Raw genomic sequence first — 27,365 nt, 5'->3', positions numbered from 1 at the left:
TCGAGCAGGATTACATGACGAGATTACTGACGATATGCATGGATTATGACCTTGAACGCAGTGGAAAAACAGGCAACGACAACAAAAGGTGATACGAGAGAATTGATTGGTAACCAGTTCAGAAAAGGAGAAAAAAAGGGGATAATATCGGCAAGGTGATGGGTGCGTTCAGTCGGCAGAAAAACGATGCGAGCTACATCGTTCTGACGTCTCTGTAATTTAGGCCACTGAGTTTGAGGGAGTTCAATATCCACAAATCGAGAATTGGAAAGAGATCAGTTAAAAGAGTGAACTTTGGTAGTCCATGACGAGTCTATTGCATGTCAGCTCTGGAGTCGGTGCGCGGTGACGGTACAACCACGGTATTTCGCTTCACTCTTGATTGTCACTGACCAGGGAGGCGTGAGGGAGAGAGAGAGAGAGTTAAGTTTATGGACTGTAAACATGGTAAATAGCTACATTGTACCGTCAATAACGTAGAGGCGCTCAGATTACCAGCACGCGAGTGAAGCGCACCGTCCCTAGAGTGATTGGGAGTGTACTTTTACTCATCGACCGCCTGCGACGTACTACATACGTGTATAATAATCTATAGTTAACACTATCCGCAAGCGTAAATCGTTACTGTTGATCTATGTCCTTCGCAGGCAGGCTCGATAGAGTCATTAAAGCGAACAGGACAGGTACGACAGACAGTCTCCAGTCGCGTTTCCACCGAGATCGATGTCATCCGGACGTCGTCTTTGTCTAGAATCTGTAAATTATAATGACTGCAAGCTCCACCTGCATGTGAGAACTTAAACACCCGCGACTTGATCAGATACACGATGGTGTCGGAAGTGTTGTTCAGTATGCCTGACCAAATCGCGTTTGAACTGAAGCGAATTGTAGTGGTTCTGATGACCGGCCTGGAAATGATAATCCACGCCGGTGTCATTTGGGGCTGGCCGTCATTCGTGTACATCCTAAAGCAAGAGGCCGTCTTCGCCCACCTGTGTCGGCGAAGCGTCGACGACGCTATCGGCTCAGCGGGGATGGAGTCGTCTGAGCAGAATTCGTCATCGTGCAATACGGACTTAGCCGCAACTCAAGTGACGGTTTATGCTGCCCTGGAGGAGACAATGCCCAACTCCAGCAGCTCCGAGACGCATTCCTCCGTGACTCCACCCATCAGCCCCTCCCCCGGAGGAACTGGATCAGGGTCGTCGTCGTATGTGACGTGTGATGACCAGGACGCCATGATACAGCTCGTCTTTACTCTTGCCACGGGAACGCAACAGATCTGTTGTTTTGTCACGGGCTTCGTTATTGATAAAGTCGGGATGCGTATAACGCGAATATTTATATTGTGAGTTTAGGAACTACTTTTGTGCACTTTCCTCCCAACAAGGACACGCTCAGATAAATAACGATAAGGATCATTGTTTAAGGCATAGGAAGCCAACAACTGTACGTGTCAAAAGTGTTCATGACTATGTTTTTTTCAATAGACTGTCACATTCAATCTTGGAGATTAATTATATTATGACTCGTAAGAATCGCTTTAAATGATGTGAGTGAATTTCAGGATTTTCTTTGGCTTTCACATCACCCGTATCCCCTTTGTTACAAATTTAGAATGCGCGAGAGGATCAGTCATATACTCACAAACACATACAATTTCATTAAATATATGTAATTCGGACACGTACAAAGAGGCCGAGCTTTTCACAGTACCTTCTGATTGTTTTTTTGTTTTTTTTTAGTTTTATGATTTTTTGTTTCAGTCTGCTCTGTGCGTGGAGCGGACTAGCACTATTGCCTTGAAGTCATTAGGGCCTATTGTCTACGGACAGATGATCCGTGCTGTTGAAACAAGTAATCTCCATCGGATAAATGCGGTAGGCAATGGCACCGTTGAAACACAGACGACCGTCAAAGCAATGTTTGTCTAGTCTGTTTGACTTACCGGTATTCTATTGTCTCTGACAGAAGGAGTAAAAAGAGAGTCAATATAGTTTGCCTATAAATATACTGATTGTTTCGTTGAATGTTATCCACGTCACAAAGAAATACCTGGCCTCACCCCTACCTCCTCCCCGCGTAGTTACCATTATCATAATAATGAGTACCCACCGTCTTGACATAATCAATGATTATTGTAATTCAAGGGGTCACGTTTCGTTGCTTATACACGTTTCTTGTGAGATTCCGTGCACTAGGTACGATACTAATGTATCGTCGGTGAGATCGGAGTCTCACAAACATAGTTTGATTAACTCTTCTGATAACGGTGCTTGAAGATACCATTGCATTCAAACGTATGGTGGTTACAATACAGCGGTAATGCGCTGCGGTAGGCCTAATATCGTGGGCAAAGGATGTATAATTACTTAAAGTGACTTAAGGAGCTTTCTGGCATCAAATCCAGTCCTGTACATACATCATTGGAAGAAAGTGTTTTGCCACGACATCTGGCCTTCTTTGCCAGGTGTGAATATAGACCTTTATTTTTTACTAGCTACTGGGATATTTCCTGTCTTTTTTCAGCGCCCTTCAACACTTTGAATACACTTTGCTTGTATCGGTTGTTAACAGGCCATGCAGCCTCAGGCAAGACGTAGATAAAATTTCTGCTCGCCATAGAGTTTATGAATTATATGAGTATATCCATAAAGTATGGAGTATGATTGATCACCGGTTCATTGTGATGCTAGGTTTACAATGATAATGGCACACCTTTCAAAGTCAATTCCTACATGAACAGGGCTATGTATATGCTCATGGGAGAAGAGACCATTACTACTGATATTTACAAGGTATGATTACATTACTGAAGGGTCTTACATTGTCTTATACATACGCGCACCAAAGAACATTACACACGATTCGATACAGGTATACAGTCATTACTAGTATACCATCTGTCTTCCCTCTTGCCAAATCCTGTTTTTCCGCAGTCAGTAGCCGAACTTTGTTTGTAGGTTTGAGGGGTACCATTCAGCAAGGGTCGGGACTAATAATTCATCTGTTCGCTTGAATGCTCATTATCAAGGGTTTGTTTTTCTCCTTTTTACCATTGATCCTATAGACTTGGCCTGTTTGGAAGCTACCTCACCATTGCAGCTCTGCTTTCCCACTCATCGTACGTCCTGTTTCCCACCATGACTGTTATAGCCGGCTGCGGTATGACGTTGATCACAGTGAATGTGCAGGTTGGCATACCAATAATCTGAGTTCAGTCTTCCTTTAAAGGGGGAAATCCAGTTCAAATATAAGTTAGTCTGATAAGAAAGAGTCAAAGATTATGAGTTCAACGGTATAATTTTGATCAAAATCGGATGAAAAATAAGGAAGTTATGACATTTTGAAGTTTCGCTATTTTTTTTTTTTCGGGAAACAGTTCTTGAACGGTAAATATGAATATGCAAATGGCAAAGTTAGCACGTCATTCCCTCACAACTTGTCATATAGTTTGAACATGGAATTTTGAAATTTCCAATTTTTTTATCCCAACGCAATTATGCCCAAGGCTCAAATCTTGGTATATCTAACTGATTAATATTCTGAAGTTATTCAACCAGGAACATAATGTTTCAGACTTCAATGATAGAAAATTTAAATTTCGTCATTTTTTTTGTATGCGATTAGTGGAAATTGTGAGGTTATGACATGGATAGCTCACTTATATTCATACCCACTGTACAAGAACTGTTTTGTAGAAATTAGCAAAACTACAAAATGTCATAACTTCCTTATTTTTTATCAGATTGAACTCGTAAGATTTTACTCCTTTTTTGTCAGACTAATAATAATAATTTGTGTCAGTTTATTTCTATATAATTTATACCGATATGCATTATCGTTATATAAGGATACCGTATAAACTACATTTATATAACACATTTCTTTTTCTTAATTGATCGAAAAATCCCCTTTTTTATCCACGGATTTTTAATTTTTCTACTCTTTTTCTTTTTCAATTGTGGGGATATGTTTGCCAAAATAAGAAAGAAATATATTCCAAAACGTATCCTAAGCAATATTTGGGTTTGCGCAAAGTAATACATCATCCCATGTTTCTGTGATTAAATCGTCGTTGAGTAATGATATTCTGATGTGAATGTGCGCTTTTTCTTACGTTCTATTTCCTTAGCATGGGAATACTGCGTGTCGTAACTGATGAAAAATGTAGGTAAATGTTCATAAATATTACTATACAAAAGACTATAGATTTCGAATAATCTGTATCAAAATTAGTGTTTTCGCAAACACTCTCCCCCAGAACTTATCGCAGTCTCCTCTGTTTTACTCTTTTCTCTCCCCCCCCCCCCTTCATCCAATGTCGTCTGCTGTATTCATTTCTCTACTAACTGCTTTGTTGCTTTATCAAATTTCTTTGACTGTTTGAAGGTCGGGAACCTCTTTGGGCCAGGGAAGGGCACCGTGATATCTTGGCTGAACGGCTGTGTTAGCGTTGCTGTGATCGTTTTCTACGTCATGAAGGTAAGATAAGGAGAATAAGGGAAGTATGACCTTTGAACTTCACTGGACCTCCGGAGGATTTTCAGACTTTTACATTTGAACAACTATGAATAATCTATACTGACAACTATGAATAATTTATACTGAGTACAGAGTTTCAGAATTTATAGTGACTGCATGGGATGAGAAATAATAAATTGTTTTCAAAATTTATAACAAATTGCAAAGAACAAGGATGATGACATGGTATACCCTCACTATAAGAATGATAAGTTGGGGCCCAAGGAAGCAGAACAAAAAAAGATGGCATGCATACATTCTACATTCTACACAGGTGAACTTGTTAAGCAAGCGGTGTTGTAATGGAATGTAATGGAATTACACTGCTACATTTCTGAAATATGTGAGGCTCTATTATCATCAACACTGTTCAGTGTTGATGATTATTGGTTTCGCTGCTCAAGGGCCACAACAAATTCCACAAGTCTATACATGGCAGTCGGTTTATGTACTATATGATATGAAATTATGAAAATCGTATGAAATGGCCCTTAAAAATGACTGCTACCCCGTTCACTCCCGTACAAAATTGTATATACGCTCATCAAGACCCCATTTGATTCGTGCCGAGTGTACGCTGTATACAAAGCGTTTCTCGTTAGCTCTCGTATTTACGTAGTCACGCTTACAATAATAATTTATTGTGCGACTCGCTCGTCCAATCGCTCTATCGAAATGACAATATAGCCGACTGAATGACGAAAATATTCTGAAAAGACTTCGACGTGAGCGTATCATCTAGTATAGGCGTGCAAGCAACTGGTAGCCTGATGTTAGCCACCCGTAACAGACAAACAGTTCATTCGTTTGTCATCACGAAACCATCAAAAAGACAATTTTTTTCCCAAGGATTTTTTTTTCTTTTCTTTTCCCCCATGATGAACGCCTGTGATTAATGGAGAAAAATCAGTTTTCACAAACTAAATAACCACATTTTATATATTTGACGGGCCTGCTCGCAGATTTGAAACCTTGATTTTTTTAAAGAAAATAACTCTGTAGTGCACCTCTTTATCACCGCGGTTTAAGCAAATGGCAATCTGATATTTAGAGCGTACGTAACTTCTATTGCCTTTTCTGAAGTTATGTACATTATATAAGTTACTACATGATGTACAAATGTCAGTATGCGTTTAGCCAAGAGAATCAGTACGATGAATCCAAATGCTTTCAGTGACCAAAGAAGTCATTTTTTGGTTTATTTCTATTGATTCATTTGCATTTTTTTTTTTTGGGGGGGGGGGGAGGGGGACAAATTCATGGCATATTCAGATACGTTGTAATGACATATTTCATACACTGTTCACATTCACTGCTCGAGAGAAACGCCAATTATGTGGTCGATATTGACAAATGGTCGTTGTAGACAGTCTTGATGCGGTATCCATTGTATTACTTTCAATTCCTGTACGAGTATAGTCCTACATGTACACCATGATACCTTATATCGAAGTTATATATAAGGTGTCTAACGATTACTGTTTAATACCTTTTCTAAAACTGTCATTTGTCTATAAGTGTCTCAATAGTCCAGCGGATATAGAGCACATATAGGGTGAATCGTGCACTTAACGGTAAAAGCATCATACTTGGTACACATACATGATGCCAATACAAGTCATTTCTGATATGGAAGCCACTCTGATTCTGCCTGTGGCGGCCGTGGCGGCCATTTTTCAAAATGGCCGCCATGTGATATAGCAATGCTGTGTATTTTTGGAAACTATAAGTCCGATTGTCGTGATTCTTGTACCAAAGTATAGGTTTTGAGGGTCAAGGATTCCAATAAGATAATCTTTGAGAGGATAAAACCATGGCAACCTACTTATTAGCGGCCATTTTGAAAAAAAAAACAACAACATGGCTGCCGCTCTATACATTCTGTTCATATATCTGTAAAACCAATGGATGCATCTTCATGATTCTGGTACAAAAATATGTTTTTGAGGTTCAATTATTTAAATGGATACATCTTTTCGTGTATACAACCATCACATCCTATGTTTTAGCTGCCATTTTAAAACATGGCCACCGCAATATATACTATACGGTACGTCTTTGAAACTAATTGGGTCAATGATTTCAAACAAGCATTGTTGATGAATAGAACTAACACATTTCGTTTTCATGTCCATTTTGATGAATATGACTGCCGCACTACATAGAGTATGCACACACACACACACACACACACACATTATTTACAGTGTGACCTAGAATTATTAATGGAAACGCGAGGTTTCGCAAATATTTGCACATTTGCATTATTTGATGCCAAAATGAATGACATAGAGTTATAGAGAATTTATCTAGAAGAAGAATGACACCAAAATTATCCGATTTGGTTGAGTAGTTTTCATTTTACAGATGTTTTTGTAAAGACGGGTCGAGCGCAAATTTCTTAGCTCAATTCAACAATTTTCAGCATCGACCAAAAGCCACTGTCTTGGAAGACTAACAAAGAATTGAGGCCGCACATCACAATGTGGAATGTTTGAATAGGATCATTGTCGAAAATTGACCTTCATTGTTGGGTAGTCTCCGTTGCTGAGCTTTGATAAAATAAAGTAAGAAATTAATGATCAACAAAAACATGTCTAGAAAGAAAAGTACTCAACCAAATTGGACAATTTCGTTTTGGTTTTAAAAAGAATATTCGTTTCCGTTTTCTGAGGGGCCACCCTGTATATATCACCATACACCCTCACTTGCCATTATTGTCCCATTGACAAGAATCGTTCACCTATTATTGGTAAATGAACCTCCTTTGTTGTTGCGGCGTTTAGTTCTTTATTGTTCATTGATTATTGTTGACTGACCATACCTCTATCACATTCACTATTCAAGTAGGTATTGAACATCACATAAGTACAATTGTTGCATACCTGGAATACTAAAGATAATTATGTTGAATATCAAAGGTAGAATAAATGGCGAGAATGGAATAGAAGACTTTCCCCACAATTTTGGATGCATAGACAGGAGAGTACAATTAATGTACTGTCATAATTTCCAGCCACAAAGACATGATTATTGTAGTCTTAAAAGACCTACTGATTTCTAAAGTTTGTTTTCAGTTCTTGTTCATTATTTCATAGTATGACCTTGTCAAAACTGTTACACAAAATTATAAGGAATCATATGAAGGAATCGAATGAGCTCTGACAATCCAAAACAATTTGTTCCTGATCATCCATTGATGAGCGGTGATGAACGTGAATACATATGTAGATGCAGGTGCGCTTTAGAGAACGTCTTCAGTATTTCTACTGGTGCCGGTAAGTAAGATCGATTTACTGAATATTTTATTCTGCAGTTTTATCTTCTAATAATTATGAACCTAAAAATTTGTATTCTTTGAGGTTTTCCTTAAATTCATAAATTAGCATAATTGCTAATAATGGATGGGCGCTGTAACGTTGTAAACTTGTGTTGAAATGTCCACTGTCCATTTACCTGTAGAAGTTGCTTTTGAATTATGAAACCTTAATCCTTATTCCATAAGAGAATGGCAAATGCATCAAATATATATTTGTATAATTTCTTTGGGGTTAGGGTAGGGTGAAATTTAGTTCAAGAAGCTAAAATCATTGATAAAAATAAATGCATAGATCAACCAAAACAAGTAATGTATTCAGAGTAGAACTACACACAGAAACAGATAATTTGATTTTTCCTTGTTCTTGTTCTTTACAAATTATTGTACATCAAAAGGTAAAATTCACAACCACAAATCCATTTAAAGAAAATGATGTATTGTATAATACATATTATATTTACTTTATCGTTTGATGTATAAGGTTCAGTGTAGTTGTAAGTATCAGACCTGAGCATGAACGTAAGTTACAGCCTCATATAGTAACATTACAACTCTCACTTTGGAGCGCATGATCACCACATAAAAACTCCAACTACGCAGTGGCACATATGGATAAAATGTAAATCACATAGAGAGGGTCACTTCACTGTATTTTTTTTTTTTTTTGGGGGGGGGGGGTCAGACTCAATCAGTAAAATGATCATGGAGTACATCACACAAAATCCAATGTTCTTTGCATATAATGCAGCTGCGCAATTAAGCTGTTACTACAGTACGCCACAAACCCACACCACACTAGACTATAATATCTCACACTTGGTCCACTTGTCTTTGGGATTCGCCCTCCACCACTGGCCATTAGCTGTTCTACAGCCTGCCCAAGATCTAGAAATTGTTTCTAGACTACAATTTCTGTACAAATGTCAAAGAACAAACGATCAATCTAAGTTACCGCAGGCCCCATTTAGGCCCTATGTATTCTTTTTCATCTGTAGGCCCTAGGTATCTATAGTGCTATACAGCTGCCCTAGTTACGCAATTTCCACGATACTAGACCCTTCGTCAATAATAATGAACATGCATAGAGAAGCCCTTTTTCTCCCGAACTCCTCTCCTAATAATGTTTAGGACTAGGAGAGGAGTTCCTCCTAAACAATTGCTTAGGAGGAGAACCGTCAAAGATTTAAAAAAAAATGTCATTAAAGGGGAAGGCTAGTACCTGATCAGTGGGAATCAGTGCAAATGCTGAGGGATTATTGTTCCAATCCTTGTGGGATTCATTTAAGAGTACATTATATATCTACTGTTGTGTGAAAATCATTTGCTTCAGAACAGTCTCATATTCAAGTAATGTGCAGATTAATGCCCCGTCACTGACCAGGGACGCTTACCTGGAAACATTAAACTGCACATTACTTGAATATGAGACCATTCTGAAGCAAACAGTTTTCACACAACAATAGATATGATAATGTACTCTTGAATGAATCCCATAAGGATTGGAACAATCATCTCCCAGCATTTCCACTGATTCCCACTGATCAGTTACTAGCCTTCCCTTTAAACTCCTCCAGAGTTTGTTTGTTTGTTTGTTTGTTTGTTGTTGTTGTTGTTGTTGTTTTTTGTGTCTAGGATCTGGATCCCTACTGCTTCTTATCTAACACTCGTAGCTATGGATCTCTAGTAGCTCCAACGGTTAGACAAGTTCTAAATTCTCTATACATGTAGGTCCACGTCTATACGGTCTAAGACAGAGCCCTAACGTTAGATCTAATGTTAGACCATTAAAAGGTCTATTCATTTTGCACTTTTTTACCCAAATGGTAAATTTAGAGTCTACTCTGATTATCATAAAAGCCTAAAAATATTCTTCCCTTTTGTCACCCTAAACAGGTCTGAGTAAAACTGAAATCTCCAAGGACTTCATACAGGAGGCTTCTCACAATGCTGAAAAGGAAGAGTGGAAAAGGAGCAGCTGGAAATTGGTTGTCCTACAGAAATAAATGAATTGTCTCTGCAATTTCTGAGGACACACATTATGCCAAGAGGATCACTTACCAATTTTGAGACTGAGGTATATGTTAGAAGATGAAATAAACAATTCCTCATACTTCCCAAATTTTTGATGTGACTGCATGTGTGAATACATCAGTTTCTTTTTTTTTTTGTGATGCCTTGACAATTACAAAAAAAAAAATTACTTCAGTTGTGAGAAAGAAAGAAACTAATTCAAACAGTGTAATTTAATTGTTTCCTACATTATTTTGAAAGAAAGTCAAAATTTCATTCATGCTAGCCTAACAGTGATGAAAAGATTATCATAAACATCAAATACAGCTCATCAAAAGCAATTTCTAGAAATTAATGAAAACATTATTGCCCTGAAAGAATGAATCCATAGTAAGGCATGTGGCAATCATGCATCCCTCGTCATCATTCTAATTCAATACAATATGTATTCATGTTTTTCTTTTTCCTTCTTCTCCTTTTTATGAACTACAAGATGATGAAGACTCTGTCAGCAAGTCGTCATAGGCTGAAATGCTACACACAAGATGATGCAGTAGGAGCAGGAGAAGGAGATGCAGGAACTGTCAAAGCAATACCTAAAAAGCATAGGAAACCAGCATTTTATCAGCAGTAGGTACCCTACTCATGCGCTCCTGGAAAATGATTTCCTTTGCCCCTAAAAAAGAGAAAGAAAAAAGAAAGAAAGAAAAACACATGCTTGCTGATTTTTTTTTTCTCTCTACACAGAAAAAGTGCAACATATTTTATGTATTTGGGGTGTACCTGTAAATCCCAAATTTGATTTACATTGTTGAGTAGGCTTTATTTTGAGAATTATGATCCATTCTTTTTGTCAGGGGGTTCATAATCTAAGATCCCTGGCTACATTTGCTGATTTAAAGTTATCACGTGAAACATGGACTATTCAGGCGTAAGTTCACTAAGTATAAAAAAGAAAAATGTCACATTGTTCCTCTACTTTTTCAAGAAAAAAAAAACAAATTCCACAGTCAATTCCAAGGTCAATGTCATAAAAACTCAACTTAATAACTCAACCATGGTTGTCAGTTGCTGATGTATGTAGTTCAAGTGCTGTAATCACTCTAAGCAGTTAGGTGGAAAATTGGAGGTATCCTAATCTACAAACAATTGCTACACAGTGTACCTTATGCATTTTTGTAACACTTAATATTTTCCCGATTTTTCTCTTTTTATGCCTCCGCCACGAAGTGGTGCCGGAGGCATGATGTTTTCGGGTTGTCCATCCGTCCGTACGTACGTCCGTACGCTTTCGTTTACGCGATAACTTGAGAAATATTTACTGGAATTTTACCAAACTTGGTCCAAGTATGAAGTATGATGAGGCAATTATTTGATTAGATATGGGGTGAAATCGGCTAAAGGTCAAAGGTCAAAGGTCAAAGGTCAAGGTCAAATCATGAAATTGTATCCGTTTACGCGATAACTCAAGACTGGATGGAGCAAATTTCACCCAACTTTGTTGGATGATGATATATGATAGGACAATTACTTGATTAGTTTTTCAGTGAAATCAGACAGTGGTCAAAGGTCAAAGATCAAGGTCAAATCCTAAAATTTATCTGTTTATGTGATAACTCAAAACTCAAAACTCAAAGCAGCTTTCACCAAACTTGGTCCAAGGGTGATGTATGATGGGACAATTAGTTGAGTAGATTTTAGTGACATTGGCAAGAGGTCAAAGGTCAAAAGGTCAAGGTCAAATGCTACAAATGTTGCAATTTCCCCCATATCTATGCAATGCCCAAAGGTATTTTCTTGAAACTTGGTGTGGACATGTACTACTGCGTATAGATTCTCCAGAGAGAGTTTCATGTCATAAGGTCAAAGGTCAAAAGGTCAAAGGTTAGATGAAAATGTTGCAATACCACTTTTCTCGCAAATGGTTCATGTATCTTCGTGGAACTTGGTACATACGCATGTACTGACTTGCAGGGATTATCTAGGGAATTTAGGGGTCATGGGTCAATAGTCAGGGGTCAAAGGTCACAGTCAACTCCTCAAAATGTTACTATTTCCCTCATATACTAGTATATGCAATGCTTGCATTATTAGTTTCAAAACTTGATACATGCATTACCTAATGGAGAGTCTCCGGGATATTACGAGCCAGAAGGTCAAAGGTCAAAGGTTAAGGGTCAAAGGCCAGGTTTCAATGCCCCTCCCCCAAAAAAAATCTATTTTGTACCGTCATTTACACTCTTTCTTCATACCTTGGAAATTACCCAATGCATAAACTTACAAAAAGGGTCCGTCAGAATTCAAGTAAAAATTCTCAATTCCCCAAATATGTGTGCCTGCACTCTTAGAAAATTATAACAAACCCACAAGACATTTCTGATAAACCTGTCATTTCAATATTTTGCCAGTATGTGAAACTGTCATGGATCACACATTGTGAAGACATTGTACTATACGCCTATTTGGAGAATCATGCATTATGGCGGAGGCATCAGTCGCCATAGCGACATTTCTAGTTTTTCTCTCTTTTTCTTGTTTGTTTAGCCCTTGTCCTGCAGTTCACCTCAACTCTTACATCTGTAACTGCAAGATCGGTGTAGGATGACATTGCTGTCTCTCTGGGACTTGCTGGAAACAAAATGTGACTTTTCAAATCAAGAAAGTAGCAGCTACTGGTGCAAGAAGATATTCAGCAGGCAGCCCTGAAAGTGGAACTTGAAGAAACTGACATATTGACTTTTTCTTTCACTTATGTTGGACCAATGCAAGTTTACATGAACTTTACGTACATTTACTATCATCTTACAATGGTTTGATATCTGTTTTCTCATTAACTACAAACGCAGCTGCTGTTGAAAAACTTGTCATGCTCAAATTTACCTTGCAATCACCCTGTGCCAAATTTTTTCTGAAATTCCTACAAACAGCTGAAGAATTTCAATGTGCAAGGCTTTGTCATGATTTTACGGCGATTATGCACTGTTACTCTAGCAATGCACATTTACTTTCTATTTAAAATTTATCCTGCAACTATAAATCAAGTACAAGTGTACCAAATTTTGTCTGAATCGCTGCAAAACTGGAGAGGGAAAAAAAAAGATCCACAAGCCTTTTCCTGTTTTGTGAGGGCCATAACAATGTTCTGTGACAATAGCAACATTCTTTCCACTACAGTTTAGAAATGTATGTTTTGCATAACTTTACCTTAAACTCAACATGTGTGCCAAATATTGTTTGAATGGCTTAAAAACTGGGGAGGAAAGTTGTTTCCAAAGCCTTTACGTAATTTTGAGGGCCATAAGTGCTGTTACCATGGCAACACACTTTGCATTGCGCTGAACATGTAAGCCAAACTTCTTTTGTGTCGATGGAAAACTTGAAAAGAAGTTCAAGAGATGTTTTGCCCTAAAGTTGTACTCTAGCAAAATGGTAGTGATATGACATCATATTTCTTTGTCATTTACAAGAATGTGCAGAGTAAAAACACCTTACATAGGGTGAGAAAGTGTGAGCTATTTCCAGTTTTCTAATCTTAATTTAACTTGACCATGGAACAACTTATTTTTATAACTTATTAATCACCTTAATAACACCAGTCTACATCAACAAGGTCTTAATCATTGATAAATGATGGACGAATTGCACAGTGCGTTTCCATTACCTCGTCTAAACGTATTCAAATGTGACTTTGACAATGATATTGTTAGAAATGTTTGAGCTAGAAAAATGGAGAATGGCCCATATATCCTTCCAATAAATTTTATAGCTGCAAACAAGAACTCATGTTACTGTGCAATTCTGAATTTAGAGTAAAGTGATTGCAGCAGTCAGCATTCTGAGATAGCTCTTTTTCCTTATGCAGTCATATTCTGCTACTGTATAAGTGTTTGGTATGTTATTCATATATATTTAAAAAAAGTCTTCTGATCTTAACCACTGACCCCCCCCCCCCCCTGCACACAAAATTATGTTTGTTTGTTTTTTTATACTATCTCTATCTGTGTCAACGGATAACATTTATTACTGGACTCACCATTGGAGAGTTTGAGTCAGCAAATTGTTATAGTTAGTTTTGCTACATTGTGGGCTACAATTTACCACTTACCCTTAGTCAAATATTTCAAAGCAACTCAGTGTTCATTCATTTGTATCTGCCTGATTTACTGATAACATTATTTCATGCTTATGTCATGTCTGGAAAGTAGAATGTGTGACCAAAATACATGTGCACTGGCCTTTATTTATTTATTTATTCAGTCTTTTTTCAACAGGGTAGCCCCATCAGTAGGCAAGTACTGTTCTTACTGGGGGCCCTGCACAAACAAACATTACAGTTGACAAGACCTTCAACCTTTTATCTTATTTTTTTTCCTTTGGAATTTCCTTTCACACGTTTTAACCAGCATATCTTCTTCTTATGAAGAATGCCCAAGAATGACAGCAAGATAATCTGGGATGGACAGAAAATAGACAATGGGGAGACCTCCTGTAGTGATATTACGGCGCCGGGTATACAATTGACAAGGTTCACACAGTTGGAATTTCACTCCAAATGGCTGCTTGGCCACAGTGTTTTGCAGTGCACGCAGTGTCTGATTAATCTGGATTAAGACCGGTAGCACATTTCAGTGCATCTCCAAGCACCCCTTAGAATGCTGGTATGATCATTCTATTTTGACATGTTTCAAAATATGTTTACAGTAGTGTTTATGTACCGGTACCTTCAAGAGCATTGCTTGTAGAGTATGTTATATTACAGCAATTTGCTCTGTGCTGTTTGTTGCAACATGATTTGGGAAATAGTGGCATAGGTAGTTGTCTCATGCAAATTGTAATATGGCAACAATCATTCATATAGCTGAACTTCTTGTAGATGTTGACTGATTTTTTTTTTTTATGTGGAAGAGAAATAGAAGTTGCTTAGTTTTGTCACTTTGTGTGCTATTTTTATGAACTATGACGTCTATACTTCAGTGTATGTGAATTGTACAGCACAATTATGATATTGCTTTGGTAAAGTACTACAGTAGTACTAGTTTTGCATTTTGTGTGTGCTTTATTTTGACAGTACAATTGCCATTGAAATAATTTAAACATGCACCTGTATTTTGGTGTACAGCAAGAGTGATCGATGAATCTATATTAAATTCAATGACTTGAATATGAGATCATTCTCTTTATTCTTGTCACTTTCTGTGAATCAATATACGTGTATATTGTAAATAAGTGAAATTCCCTTACATCTGGATAGTAAATACGTACAGAAAACCAAAGTGAATTTTTCAAGGACCAACCTGCAAAACAGGTCAGCACAATATTGTATGTGTTTGCGAAACCACAATATTAGACTTACACTATCACGGCTATAGAAAAGCACTCAGAGAATACAGACCTCCGCCAAGCAGTACATTTCCTACATTGTGATTTCTACCCATTGTTGTAGTTACATAAATGTTCATAAAGTATGCTGAAAATGACCCCATTTCCCAATGATCAAGAATCCTTCGACCACCGCCCCCCCCTCCGAAAAAAGAAAGAAAAACTTTGATCCAGGCAGTGATCCAGATCAATACCAAAATTGCATCATCTCTTCCTTGTATCATCATTAACTTTATTTCTTTGATTATACGGTATTATTCGATTCGTATCTAGTATTTTTCAAGTTATTTTACAAACAAACAAACAAACAAACAAACAAACAAACAAACAAACAAGCAAGCTTCAACAGACTTTACAAACCAACGTCATCAAAAACATTCACGAGTACACTTCATTCATGGTTACCGTTCTTATGAACAGACCGGTGCCATATCGCTGTACGCATGCGCACAATGTAAATCGTATGCTACAAATCGCATAGTGTGAGGGTATGCATTGCAGCACCTGCGACAGAGGGCAACAGGGCGCGATATCGCTCATTGTCGCATCGCCTTGTATCGCAGTAAAAATCGTACAGTGTGAGTCCGCCCTTAAGTTTTGCGCTGAAAAGCAACTATGATTTCGAGCGTTAGTTGAGCGCAGAAATACACAGGGAATTCCAGCTTTAGTTCAGTGCAGAAAACCAATGGGAATTGGTTAGTTTTGCGCTAGAATCCAATTGTGAATTAAAGAGTTAGTTTAGCGCAGAAATACAAAGGGAATTCGAGCATTAGTTTAGCGCTGAAATTCAACTGTGAATTCGAGGGTTAGTTGAGCGAAGAAATACACTGTGAATTCGAACACTAGTTTTGCGCAGAAATTCCGATGGAATTTCGGGTGTTATCTTTACATAGAATATAACGATAGCTCAAGAAAAAAAAAATATAAAAATGAAGAGTTTTGGCAACCCGTGTTTCATTTTGTAAATTCCGTTATTGATGTGTTGTCAATTACTTCAAAGTCACATGAAGAGCTTGCTTCCAAAAGGCGCTAAATCAACTGAAAAATGACGGATTTAGCGCCTTTGGAAGCAAGCTCTTCAAAATATATTCTCCTCTTTTTCCCCCCTCTCATTTCTCGCCACTGATTTGGCAGAGACTGGTTGACTTACAACTTTTGTTTGCGTTTCTCTTAACTCTGTGAAAGATACTCTCTCTGATCTCGGCCTCCCCTGTAACTCCTCCAACTTAATAACAGAAATTTCTCATTGCGCAGATTAACAAAATTAAAGTCCTTTGTACCACCACTTTCTTCTCACGACAAATTCTAACTGTTTGTTTGTCATGCATACTGCTGCACCAAACTACTCAGAAGATCTGGATATCTTCACTCTTCTCGCTCTGGTCTGAAGACTTTTGGACTTGTGCATTCCAGTTTTGTTCGCCCGGTTTTGGTTCTTGAATAAACTTGCCTATAACAGACTTTAAATTATTATACACTTTAAATTATTTTACAAAATCATAAACATATTGGGGCAGGCAAACTGTTTACTCAACACTATTGGTCTTAAATGGATACACCCCTTCGTTCTGGAGGATTGATTTTTGAGGAGTGAGAAAATGTATTTAGGAGAAACACGGTGCGTTATCACATCAGCCGACACCAGTGGTGGATATTTGGCAGGTTTACGACTCCCTCTCCACACCCTGCATGAGTCACAGTCTCTATATCTTATTCTCGGCTGCTGACATACACAGACCAGAGGGGCAGGGGTGTATCCAGGATTTTTTTTTTTTGTTCGTTTGTTTGTTTGTTTGTTTGTTTGTTTGGTTTTTTTTTTTTTTTTGGGGGGGGGGGGGTCGTAATCACAATTTTTGGACCTTTACCTTTGCGAGGGAGCGAAGCGTCCGAGCCCGAGGGAGCGGAGCGACCGAGCGGGGGGAGGGTGTGGGAGGGGGGTGTCATTCGGCCACATTCTGCTCGATTCTGGCCATTATACTCGGGTTGGTATTCGGCTTTACTCGGGATGCCCAAAATTGACTCGGGTCAATTCTTGGCGATTCTGCTCTGATTCGGGATCTATTCGGAACCAATTCGTCTCTGATTCGGGGGGCTCCCCTAATACAGGCGAGTGAGCCGAATAGGCCAGAATACGCCCGAATAGCAGCCGAATAGGTCGAATGAGCGGCCAGAATGACCCGAATAGTCTCGCGAATCTAGCTAGATTGGCTATACGCGTGCAGGGAGGCCTCGTATTCGGTGCGTTGGCCATATTCGTTCCCATTCGGGTCGTCATTCGGCTCGATTCTGGCCACTATTCGGGTTGGCATTCGGCTTTATTCGGGATGCCCAAAATTGATTCGGACATACTTGGCGATTGCCTGCTCTGACTCGAGACCTATTCAGAACCTATTCCGCTCTGATTCGGGGAGCATCGGGGAGCTCCCCGAATCAGCAACGAATAGGCTCCGAATCCACCGAATCCATCCGATTCAGGCCATATTCGGGCAGAATCGGTCCAAATTTATTCGGGAGAATTCGGTTCTGGTGTAACCCTGGCTTTAAGGACAGCGGTAGCTGTACACAGGTTCTTTAACTAAATATACGCGTTTACTTTGCGTTTTTTTTTTTTTTTTTCTGGTTGTTGTCGATCCGTTGCAGCCACGTGGTCGCTAGAGCAGTTTTGACTGTACGTTGTATTTCATCTTCAGGTCGCCTACGAGTCTGGGATATCGCCGAGTACCTCTTTTTATTTCTTGGCTGGGTCTACGATACTCCTTCTCGTCAACATCTTACTGCTCCCGAAAGACCGCATTCCTTGGCCTCTCCCACCCGGGTACAATTTCCAGTCAATGGACCAATCAATGGGAAAGGGTGTGGTCAATGGGACCTGCCCAGGTGGAGAGGCCAAACCTCTCAGATCCGACCACGACTTGAAGACGATACATTACAAGAACTCGTCGGCGACCAAGGAGAAGGCAGATCTATCATCTGATCCAAGGAAGAGATGCTTTTATGGTAAGAAACCAGGAATTTATTTCTTTTGTTGTTGTTTTTGTTTTTCTTGCTTTTAAGTTTTTCACATTTACAAATTTCAATTTTTTTTTTTCAAATCTAAATGAAAGTATATATTCTTCCGACTTGTTAGTGACTTATGTTTAGGGTGGTATCATTCGCCCTGCCTTCTGTAAGAGATAAATCTAGTGTTTTTTCCTTACGCTATGTTGAATTCTCTTTATATTTCTACTTTTTCTAATTTTCTTTAAAATAACGGTGCGCTACTGTGACAACACGAATTATTGTAGCTTTCTTATTCAGAGATGACGGCATACGGATTAAGCGAAAACTTTAAGAATTCGTTACTTTAAGCGTATTGTCAAATCTTTTATCAAACTTCACTGTTTACTAATAGTATTGTGCATTCGCTGCATTCACTAAGTCATATGGAGGAAATTTCCCCTTAATTTCTGATTGTCTCCGTTATGATTGGATTATGTAGATTAGGAAAACCGTAAAAGACATTTCCAGAATAACAGAATAATGATTAATGATAAAGACGACTCAATACCCTAATATTGTTTATTATACTTTTTAAGCCAAAACTTCCCAGGCACCGTATACCTGCCGTAGGATACGGGAAGAAACATTTTATAAGATGCAAACTAATATGGAATAGCTAGTATTGCAGAAATGACTGATAAGTCTCTTCGAACTTTTTTTTTTCTTTTTGAGAAGGGCTGTGTTTAGAAAATAATCAATACTTGAGGTTGCTGCTATCATAAGGAGAGCTTATAGATATAAGGATGAATGGGGCCCCAACACTAGTCGATATATACATTCAGCAAAAAAAAAAAAAAAAAAAAAAAAAAAAGATAAAAAAAGACAAAAGTGTTTACTTTCCTTATTTTCTTTTTTGCTGAGTGTACATTTAAATACTTGTATCACTGTAACGTAAATATATATGATAAAAGATGTTTTACATTGAAACATTGATTGATTTGATTTGATGACTTAGAAGCGCAATTTATTAGTCATGTGTCTGCTCCTGAGAAAGAAGAAGATTTGAAGAACGAGAAGACGTATAAAGAGTATTACAGTTATAAGTAATGCATGAATTATAGGTAATTCACATAACATATGTGTTCTTATCGTTGAAATATGAAAGCAGTTTTATAAAATGTAGGCCTAAAGGAGACGCATTGAAGTGCAGAGCACATAAACCTTTGGATGAATATTAATGGAAAAGCAGACTGGTTAATGTTTCGAATTGATCTGAGTCGATGACACCATCGACTCCGCAACAGATCAATTCTATTGTGTGATAACAGAGTTTATTTGGAGTGTGTCAGTGTTTTGTGTTTGTCATTACGATATTCAATATCAGAATTTCGCTGGGGAATATGTTTATTTAGAATGGCGTCGCATCCTGAAAAAAAATAGGACACTGTTTATGTAGTACAATGTATTGTTATGAGACAAAGCGCATTACAAAGTCAGCGGATACGATTATTGTGTCGCGTGCGGATATCCCACGTCCAGATCAGCGGACACCTTGTTTGAATCCCCGGTCAGACGTGTACCGTGTCCGGACCAAATGAAGACTTTAAAAGACATTTCCTGATCATTCATAATACTTGGACATCATTACTCTTTAAACTTTTGAACCTCTAGCTGCAGTTACGAACACTCTAATACAGAGCCGGGTTTCTCTTTGTTTCTCGTGCCGTCTTGCATTCAACACGTATTACATGTATCTGTCTAGATGGCATTCTGAAGTATCATTTTTTTTTTTTTTTTTAACGAACTAGGGATTTTGATCGCTCTCATTACCAAAGTTTACTTTTTGGAAGAAATAACATTAACAGATATTGTAGAATAATGATAAAAGACAACACTGACTTATAAATAGGATTAGAAGGTACATTGCCAAATGTCTACTTTTTAGTTTTGTTTTGCTTTTTCATGCATAAATCATTTTGGGACTGTTGAGGCCATGGCATTATTATTTTTATATTTTTTATATTTATTCATTTCCATTCATAGAGTGGATAGCCCTTTCAGCTCAAGACTGATTTCCAAAGGGGTCCACATACATGTAAAAATACAACGTATACAAAACAATGAACAAATACAAACGTAAATAACTCTATACATAACAGCAAACTGAGAAAAAACAAGATGTATAAGATTTTGTACAGTGGTCAAATGGGAAAAAAGAAATTTACAAATAAATTAAACAAAGTAAATGTAAGAATAAAGACTGAAACATTAAATGAAGAAATGAATCATACAATAATTTGCCAATTGTTAATCGAATATTGTTAATAACAATCTAGCAAATTTAAGAAATACACAAACGATGAATAAAGTAACGACTGAAAAGAAATTTTAAAAATCTATACATGTACTGAACCATCTTATTAAAACAAATCATATTTATTAAGGGTAAAATAAATTAAAAATCAATCAAAAATATGTAATTAACAAATTAAATGAACGATGTAAAATATAAATAATATTCAAAACATATGAAATGAAATATAAAATGCTTTGCAAATTAGATATCAAGTATATCTACAGAATAAAATGCTTTGCAAATTAGATATCAAGTATATCTACAGAATAAAAAAGGAATGATTTAAACAGGATAAAACAATGATAAATGAAAAGGACTATATAAAACAATATTGAATCATGAAATTGAATTAAGTAATACTTTCAGGATAAAACCAACTTCGTTGTTAGGAATGATAAAAATAAATTCATAATTTGATGAATATTCAAGTAAAAATCATGAGTCATGATTCATTCATCATTTTCATTATTTCGGAGCAATGATAGTATTTTTTTCGGAAATGCATTATGCCAAACTAGGTTGTTTCCCCATCACGTTGCGTTCAGATTGAATGAAGCTTCTCTCGATCTGTTATTTAACTTTTCGCTATAACATTTCAAATAAACATTAAAGTTGGGTTGAAATTTACATCATGCGTTTTGTTTAAAACAATATATGGAACTTAGAAATAATATAAGTAGATGTCTTACTTTATATCAAATGCTTGATGTTCTTCTCTTTGTTAAGGTTTATCTATTTTCTTACGTCAAGAGCAGTAACATTAGGCCTACAGTCTGATTAGTACAGTATTACAGAGAATGATGGGAGTGAAGTATCTAAATTGAAGTTGTACTTACTTTGATCTCCAATCATTCATTACAAAAAAATTAATCTTTCTCTGGCAGCCGCCCAAGAGCTCACAGAGGCTTTGAAAAAGCGGAGGTATCCTAACGTTCGCGCCTGCATTTTTTCGGCTTTTTTCTGGCTCTTTGTATTCTGGTTTTCCGTCCTGCAACTCAACATTTTCTTCCTCTTTGGGACATTCAATCCACTGCTGACGAGACGGAGCAATGGGAATGACATGCAAGGTAAGAATAGAGCGCATACCATTAAAGATCACTCCATATCGATTTTCTGAAGTTTTTGGAGTACATGATGAAATTCTGCATTCCCAGTGTTCAGTAGAGTTTAGTAGTAACTTGTTTATATACGTATATTTTATGCTGATCAGGCCATGCTGTATGAAGATTCGCAATAAATAAATAAACAAATAAATAGATATATAATTATATAAATATAGATGTTTAGAGTACACTAAAAGAATTCCTGCATTCCAAGTGTAAAGCTTGCTTGGGATTTTGGTTCAGTTTTTATTTATGAATGTCTTGTCGCAATTTTCAGATCTTTCTTGCCAAATTTGAAATGGACATATAAAGTGTGATATATCAGCTGTACTTGAATGTCGTCCATTTAACCTGATCTTATAGTAATCTCGTTAAACTGAGCTCAAATCGCCTTTCTTTAACAACTAATAGTCTCGTAAGCGTATGATAGTGAAAATTTACGTTAGTATTTCCCCGGTATGTAACCGCAGTATACACAGGTCATTTCATATAAAGTATAACAATTCATAGCGGTCAGACCTTGAACTGAATTGATCTATTTTTTTTTTTTGCATCATACAAAGTCTGAAAATTTTTGTTTCCGTTGTTATTTTCGTATTTACACTTGAGTAAATCTTTTATCGTCTGCCCTTAATCAACAGTCAGTGAGTACACAAACATATTTCTCCTGCTCCAAACATCCCTCCTCGTACTAAGTCACGTGATGGGCCTTATTTGGGATAGAAACAAACTCGGATTCTGTCGAAAGAAAGCAGGTACGTGTTATTAAATCGTATAGCTTCTGTGCAGTTTCAAAAACATGGCAATTAGGATAACCTTCCAGTAAATTGCCAAAATGCATGCACTGCAATTCAACGATGTACAGAGGAAAGAGAATGACACAATAATACGTTAAAACAAAATACTCTAGTCTACATTCTTTGAAAATAAGGTTGAACTTTGCACCTTTACCAGTGTCAAACTGAGAGCACCATTACGGGTGCAACTTTGCACCTTTCACACCAGTGTCACAACGGGAGCATCTTCAAATGTGAAAGGTGTGCAACTTTGCACCCTTACTGGTCTAAAAGGTGCAAAGTTGCACACGTTAAGATGCTCTCAGTGTGACGCTGTTAATGGTGCAAAACTGAACCTATTTTTCGACGAGAAAGAGACCGACAACAAAATGAGAATGTGCTGACATTCTATTCATGATAGTTATCAGCACTGCTACCCCGAGGCTCATACAATTGTACAAATATTTAAAATGAATATTACAATGAGAATTGCCCCAGGACGGAATTTCATTGGATACACTTCTTCAAAATAATTTACCATCTTTTCAGTTTGGTCTCGACAACTTTCATTAGTACAAAATGTATATCAAACTCCGTCACCCATTCTGAGATCCTATGTATTTGTTGGCCAATGCTTTCCAGGTGTCATGTACCTACACTGTAAAAACATCGGTGTTAGATTTAACACCATGGGTGTTAAATCTAACACCGATCAATCTTCAATAGAGGACCACACCCACAGGTGTAGAAAATGTATTGTGACGGTGTTAAAAAGTGTTCACCTGGCACTTCGTGGTGTTAATTTGACACTGTAGCTGGTGATATTTTTGACACTGCGCTAGAGTTAATTCATTAATGACATGTACCTACACTGTAAAAACATCGGTGTTAGATTTAACACCATGGGTGTTAAATCTAACACCGATCAATCTTCAATAGAGGACCACACCCACAGGTGTAGAAAATGTATTGTGACGGTGTTAAAAAGTGTTCACCTGGCACTTCGTGGTGTTAATTTGACACTGGAGCTGGTGATATTTTTGACACTGCGCTAGAGTTAATTCATTAATGACACCGCATGGTATTGATTTGATATTGGTGGTGTTAATTTCAATGGTATAACACCCGTTCAGCTTCAGTAGGAGACCACACCAACTGGTGTTACTGTGGTGTAAATTTGTTTACACATTTTTTCAAAAATCAAGTTCTTTATTGGAAAATTCTTCACCGTCTTGTTGAAGTTCAGAATTAACAAGAAATTCAGTAACTAAGAAACTATCGAAAAAACAATTTTATATTTTGAAATGACACCCGGAGGTGTTAATCTAACACCATTAATGAGCACCCGAAATTTAAAATCAGCTCGGTGTTTCATATTTAACACCGGACTTTTTGCAGTGTAAGGTTTTGCATTCAGATGTCAAATTATGAGGCTTAGAAAATGTATTATTTGAGAATGATATCGGTTCAATTACAAGTTTTGCATCTATTTCATATTTACCTGGCCTTCCCAAAGGTTTTTATTCGCACATTGACTTTTACAGCACGAGCAACCCTTTACTTTCATTTTGCCGTTCTAATAATGCAAAACTATAATGTGTTATGACAAGGACGGTTTGAATCACATTATGTCAAATAAAAATAACAGTCAAATCATTTTTGCTTGTAATAATAAAACGATTATACCATTTTAATAAGCTCTTTCCATTTTCTTCTTCAGCTAGATGTCGTGGTCCTTACGATGACCTAGCTGACGCGTGTTCCCCTCTCGCCCTTACCACTATAATGTCCATTGGATATTCAGCGTTACTCCTGTTGCCAAGTCTACGCATTCAAATCCTAACTTTCACCTTGGTTCTACTCGTCATGTCCGTTCTCTGGGGATACGCAAATGCATACATCACCGTTGTGTAAGGACCAACATCCGTTTCCTACCAAGGGTACACTGTAAAAACATCGGTGGTAGATTTAACACCGTGGGTGTTAAATCTAACACCGATCAAACTTCAATAGAGGACCACACCCACAGGTGTTGAAAATGTAGTGACGGTGTTAAAAAGTGTTCGCCTGGCACTTCGTGGTGTTAATTTGACACTGGGGCTGGTGATAGTTTTGACACTCCTGCGCTAGAGTTATTTCAATAATGACACCGCATGGTGTTGATTTGATATTGGTGGTGTTAATTTCAATGGTATAACACCCGTCCAGCTTCAATAGGGGACCACACCAACTGGTGTTACTGTGGTGTAAATGTGTTTACACATTTTTTCAAAAATCAAGTACTTTATCGGAAAATTCTTTATCGTCTTGTTGAAGTTCAAAATTAACAAGAAGTGCTGTAACTACGAAACTATTCAAAAAACAATTTTAAATTTTGAAATGACACCCAGAGGTGTTAATCTAACACCATGAATGAGCACCGGAAATTTAACGCTAGCTCGGTGTTTCATATTTAACACCGGACTTTTTGCAGTGTATCTAAAATAGAGCACAGTTTTGAATAGAATTATCAAAAGGTTTTTGAAAAGGTGAACAAAATGTTTACTTGGCAAGGCATTACGGAAGAATTAAAGATAAGTAAGTGTAGGCAAAAAAAAAAAATCAAGTGCAATATCGGCGACTTCCGATTTCTTTTTCATGGAATAAGACGTACAGACATTAAAAGTGGTTATTATCAGGGTCGTGGGCAGCAATGTTCTACTGTGTGCGGGGGGGGGGGGGAGCGGCTAAGGTAAGTAAGAATTAATGAATGTGTTGGCTTATTCTAAAATGTCATGTTCAATCGGTCCTTCCTATTACTGTCATCATAATAGCGTGCAAACGGTGCACCAAGAGTGCACACGGGAAGAGAGACCCTTTTTTCCCTCTCACCTGCCAAAAAAAAAAGAACTCTCTTGTTAAGCTCATTTCGCCCGAAATCCCATTGTCACTAGATTCCTCGACCTGTTTTCTTTTACTTTCGAGTTTTTTTACGATACAGTTCACTGCCCACCTATTCACTTCTCTTTAGATTTCCAATGGACATCTTCGCTACACTGAACGGTATAATCCGAACTATCAGTGGACTGGTTACCTTTCTACAATTCCCTCTCTTCCGGATTATCCAGGTTTACTTCGACGACGACCCATTTTATGTGAGTCTATTACGAATACACTTCTTCGGGTACTTCTGCGAGATAATCGTTACATTTCTATCCCTCGGATATAGGATATAAATGTATAGGTCGCGTGTTTGAGAGAATCACAAAACCTATGTACGTAAAAGATCCCGCTTCATTCATTGATCCCAACACTAGGTTGCATTATGCAGTGAAATTTTTAGTCTCCCCCAAGTATACACACAACTACACTGTAGATCCCCAGAAAGACCAGATAGTGCAGCTGAATATGGACTTTCCCGCCATAACTTCTCAGATGGAAAATAAAGCAAACAAATAGAGGATCTCTACTCCATGTTCATTTCACAGTGATGAATACACTGAGTAAACACCCACTGAGTAAACACCCATATTGAGAAATCCCATTCGTTGAAATCGGATACAGAAGACGACAATGTCTTCCATTTGTCATATTTGAGTTTTCATTTTCATAATGATTGCGTTTCAAATGTTGTTAATTGAGTGAAACTCTTTTGGCGCTAGAATTATTATGCAGAAAGTTGTTAATTCATAGTTATTTTTTAGTGTGCAACTATAATTCCAAAAGGGGTTGATGATTTAGCGAAACATTTTTATGTAAGAATGAATATTCCAAACGTTGTTAATTTAACAAAACTTTCCCTTTTTTTGGGAGTGCTAGAATTAACATTCCAAAGGTTGTAAATTTTGAAAGTGTTTTTTTATTTTATTTTATAGAATTGATATTCCAAAAGTTGTTAATCTAGTGAACTTGTGCTAGTTATTAAGGGGGACCTGTCGTGATGTCCTCACCACTACTTGACACAGTTTAGAGAAGACAATGATGTTTGTCGTAGGAAATGAAAACGTAGCCACAAAGGAAGCAATTGCGTTCCACATGGGAGACCTATACCGTGAAACCAACGGTTTTTAAAGACTCTTCCTAAAAAGAACAAGATAATGTGGATTAAGGGATTAGCCTAAGGTCGAAACAGCTATTATTGTCTTGAAGCAGATATCCACCATGCTTTTCAAGAACCGTGGTCAATACTGGCCTTATTCACTGAAGCATAACATCACCTCTTTTTACATGGCCGGCTTTGATGAATCCACTGCCATTCTTTTTATTTGTTTTGTCCTTTATTTTTTCACTTTTTTTTGTGAAGTCAACTTGAACATGGCAAGAAGGTCAATATTTCACTCATGTGAGACATTTCGCTCAGGCCTGCTGACACGAGCCCTGTTTTGTTAAATCTCATCGACGGCTGCCAATATACACTAGCTGTCTCTGACTGGCTGACCTGGCTGACTTGGCTGACCTCGAAGGAGCGAACACATGACCAACAATACTTTGTCGCATCAGTCGATTTTGCAAACCTGATTTATGAGCATGCTTGTTTTGCATACTCATATCGCCGTTATGCACACACTGATTTGTTGCCACCAAACGGGTCCCATATGCGCTGTGTACGTGGTGTGCAGGTGGCCTCATGTTTGAATGACTAACGATCTCTGAAATAATGCCTTCAACCTGACCTTCAGACTATATAATATAGAAATTCGCTTCGGCAGCAACACTTGCACGAAATGCCCTATTGGCGTAAACGTTTGCATGTGTATCTGTAAGGTATGCATATTACTCACATATTCAAATATCTTTTTCTCTCGTTTCCGTAGGTCATCATGGGACTGATTATATGTGATGTGCTCACCTTCGTTCTCCCAATATACACATGGTACTTCGTGCGTAAACAGAGGAGCACATTATCGAGCGTAAATGAATCCAAGACTACCAGGGTCTAG

General features: G+C 37.6%; 1 protein-coding gene across 1 annotated transcript; it reads left to right on the top strand.

Moving 5' to 3' along the window:
* The first annotated feature begins 827 nt into the window (after positions 1-827).
* On the top strand, positions 828-27,365 carry LOC140227901 (equilibrative nucleobase transporter 1-like). The gene is made up of 9 exons (XM_072308286.1): positions 828-1,348; positions 3,071-3,194; positions 4,393-4,485; positions 17,923-18,229; positions 21,452-21,634; positions 22,312-22,429; positions 24,171-24,356; positions 25,457-25,580; positions 27,240-27,365. Exons 1-9 carry the CDS (start codon positions 828-830, stop codon positions 27,363-27,365), a joined length of 1,782 nt encoding a protein of 593 aa, XP_072164387.1.

The sequence above is a fragment of the Diadema setosum genome, chromosome 4 (genome assembly GCF_964275005.1).
Source record: "Diadema setosum chromosome 4, eeDiaSeto1, whole genome shotgun sequence".
Classification (NCBI taxonomy): Eukaryota; Metazoa; Echinodermata; class Echinoidea; order Diadematoida; family Diadematidae; genus Diadema; species Diadema setosum.
The sequence above is the reverse complement of the archived record's forward strand: the minus strand, read 5'-3'. Positions and strand labels throughout refer to the sequence as shown.

Excerpts from the sequence above, each read along its gene's own strand:
- LOC140227901 (XM_072308286.1), top strand. The coding sequence starts at position 828 with ATGGTGTCGGAAGTGTTGTTCAGTATGCCTGACCAAATCGCGTTTGAA. Across the intron at positions 4,486-17,922 it reads TCGTTTTCTACGTCATGAAG|GTCGCCTACGAGTCTGGGAT; the intron begins GTAAGATAAGGA and ends TTTCATCTTCAG. Across the intron at positions 25,581-27,239 it reads TCGACGACGACCCATTTTAT|GTCATCATGGGACTGATTAT; the intron begins GTGAGTCTATTA and ends TCGTTTCCGTAG.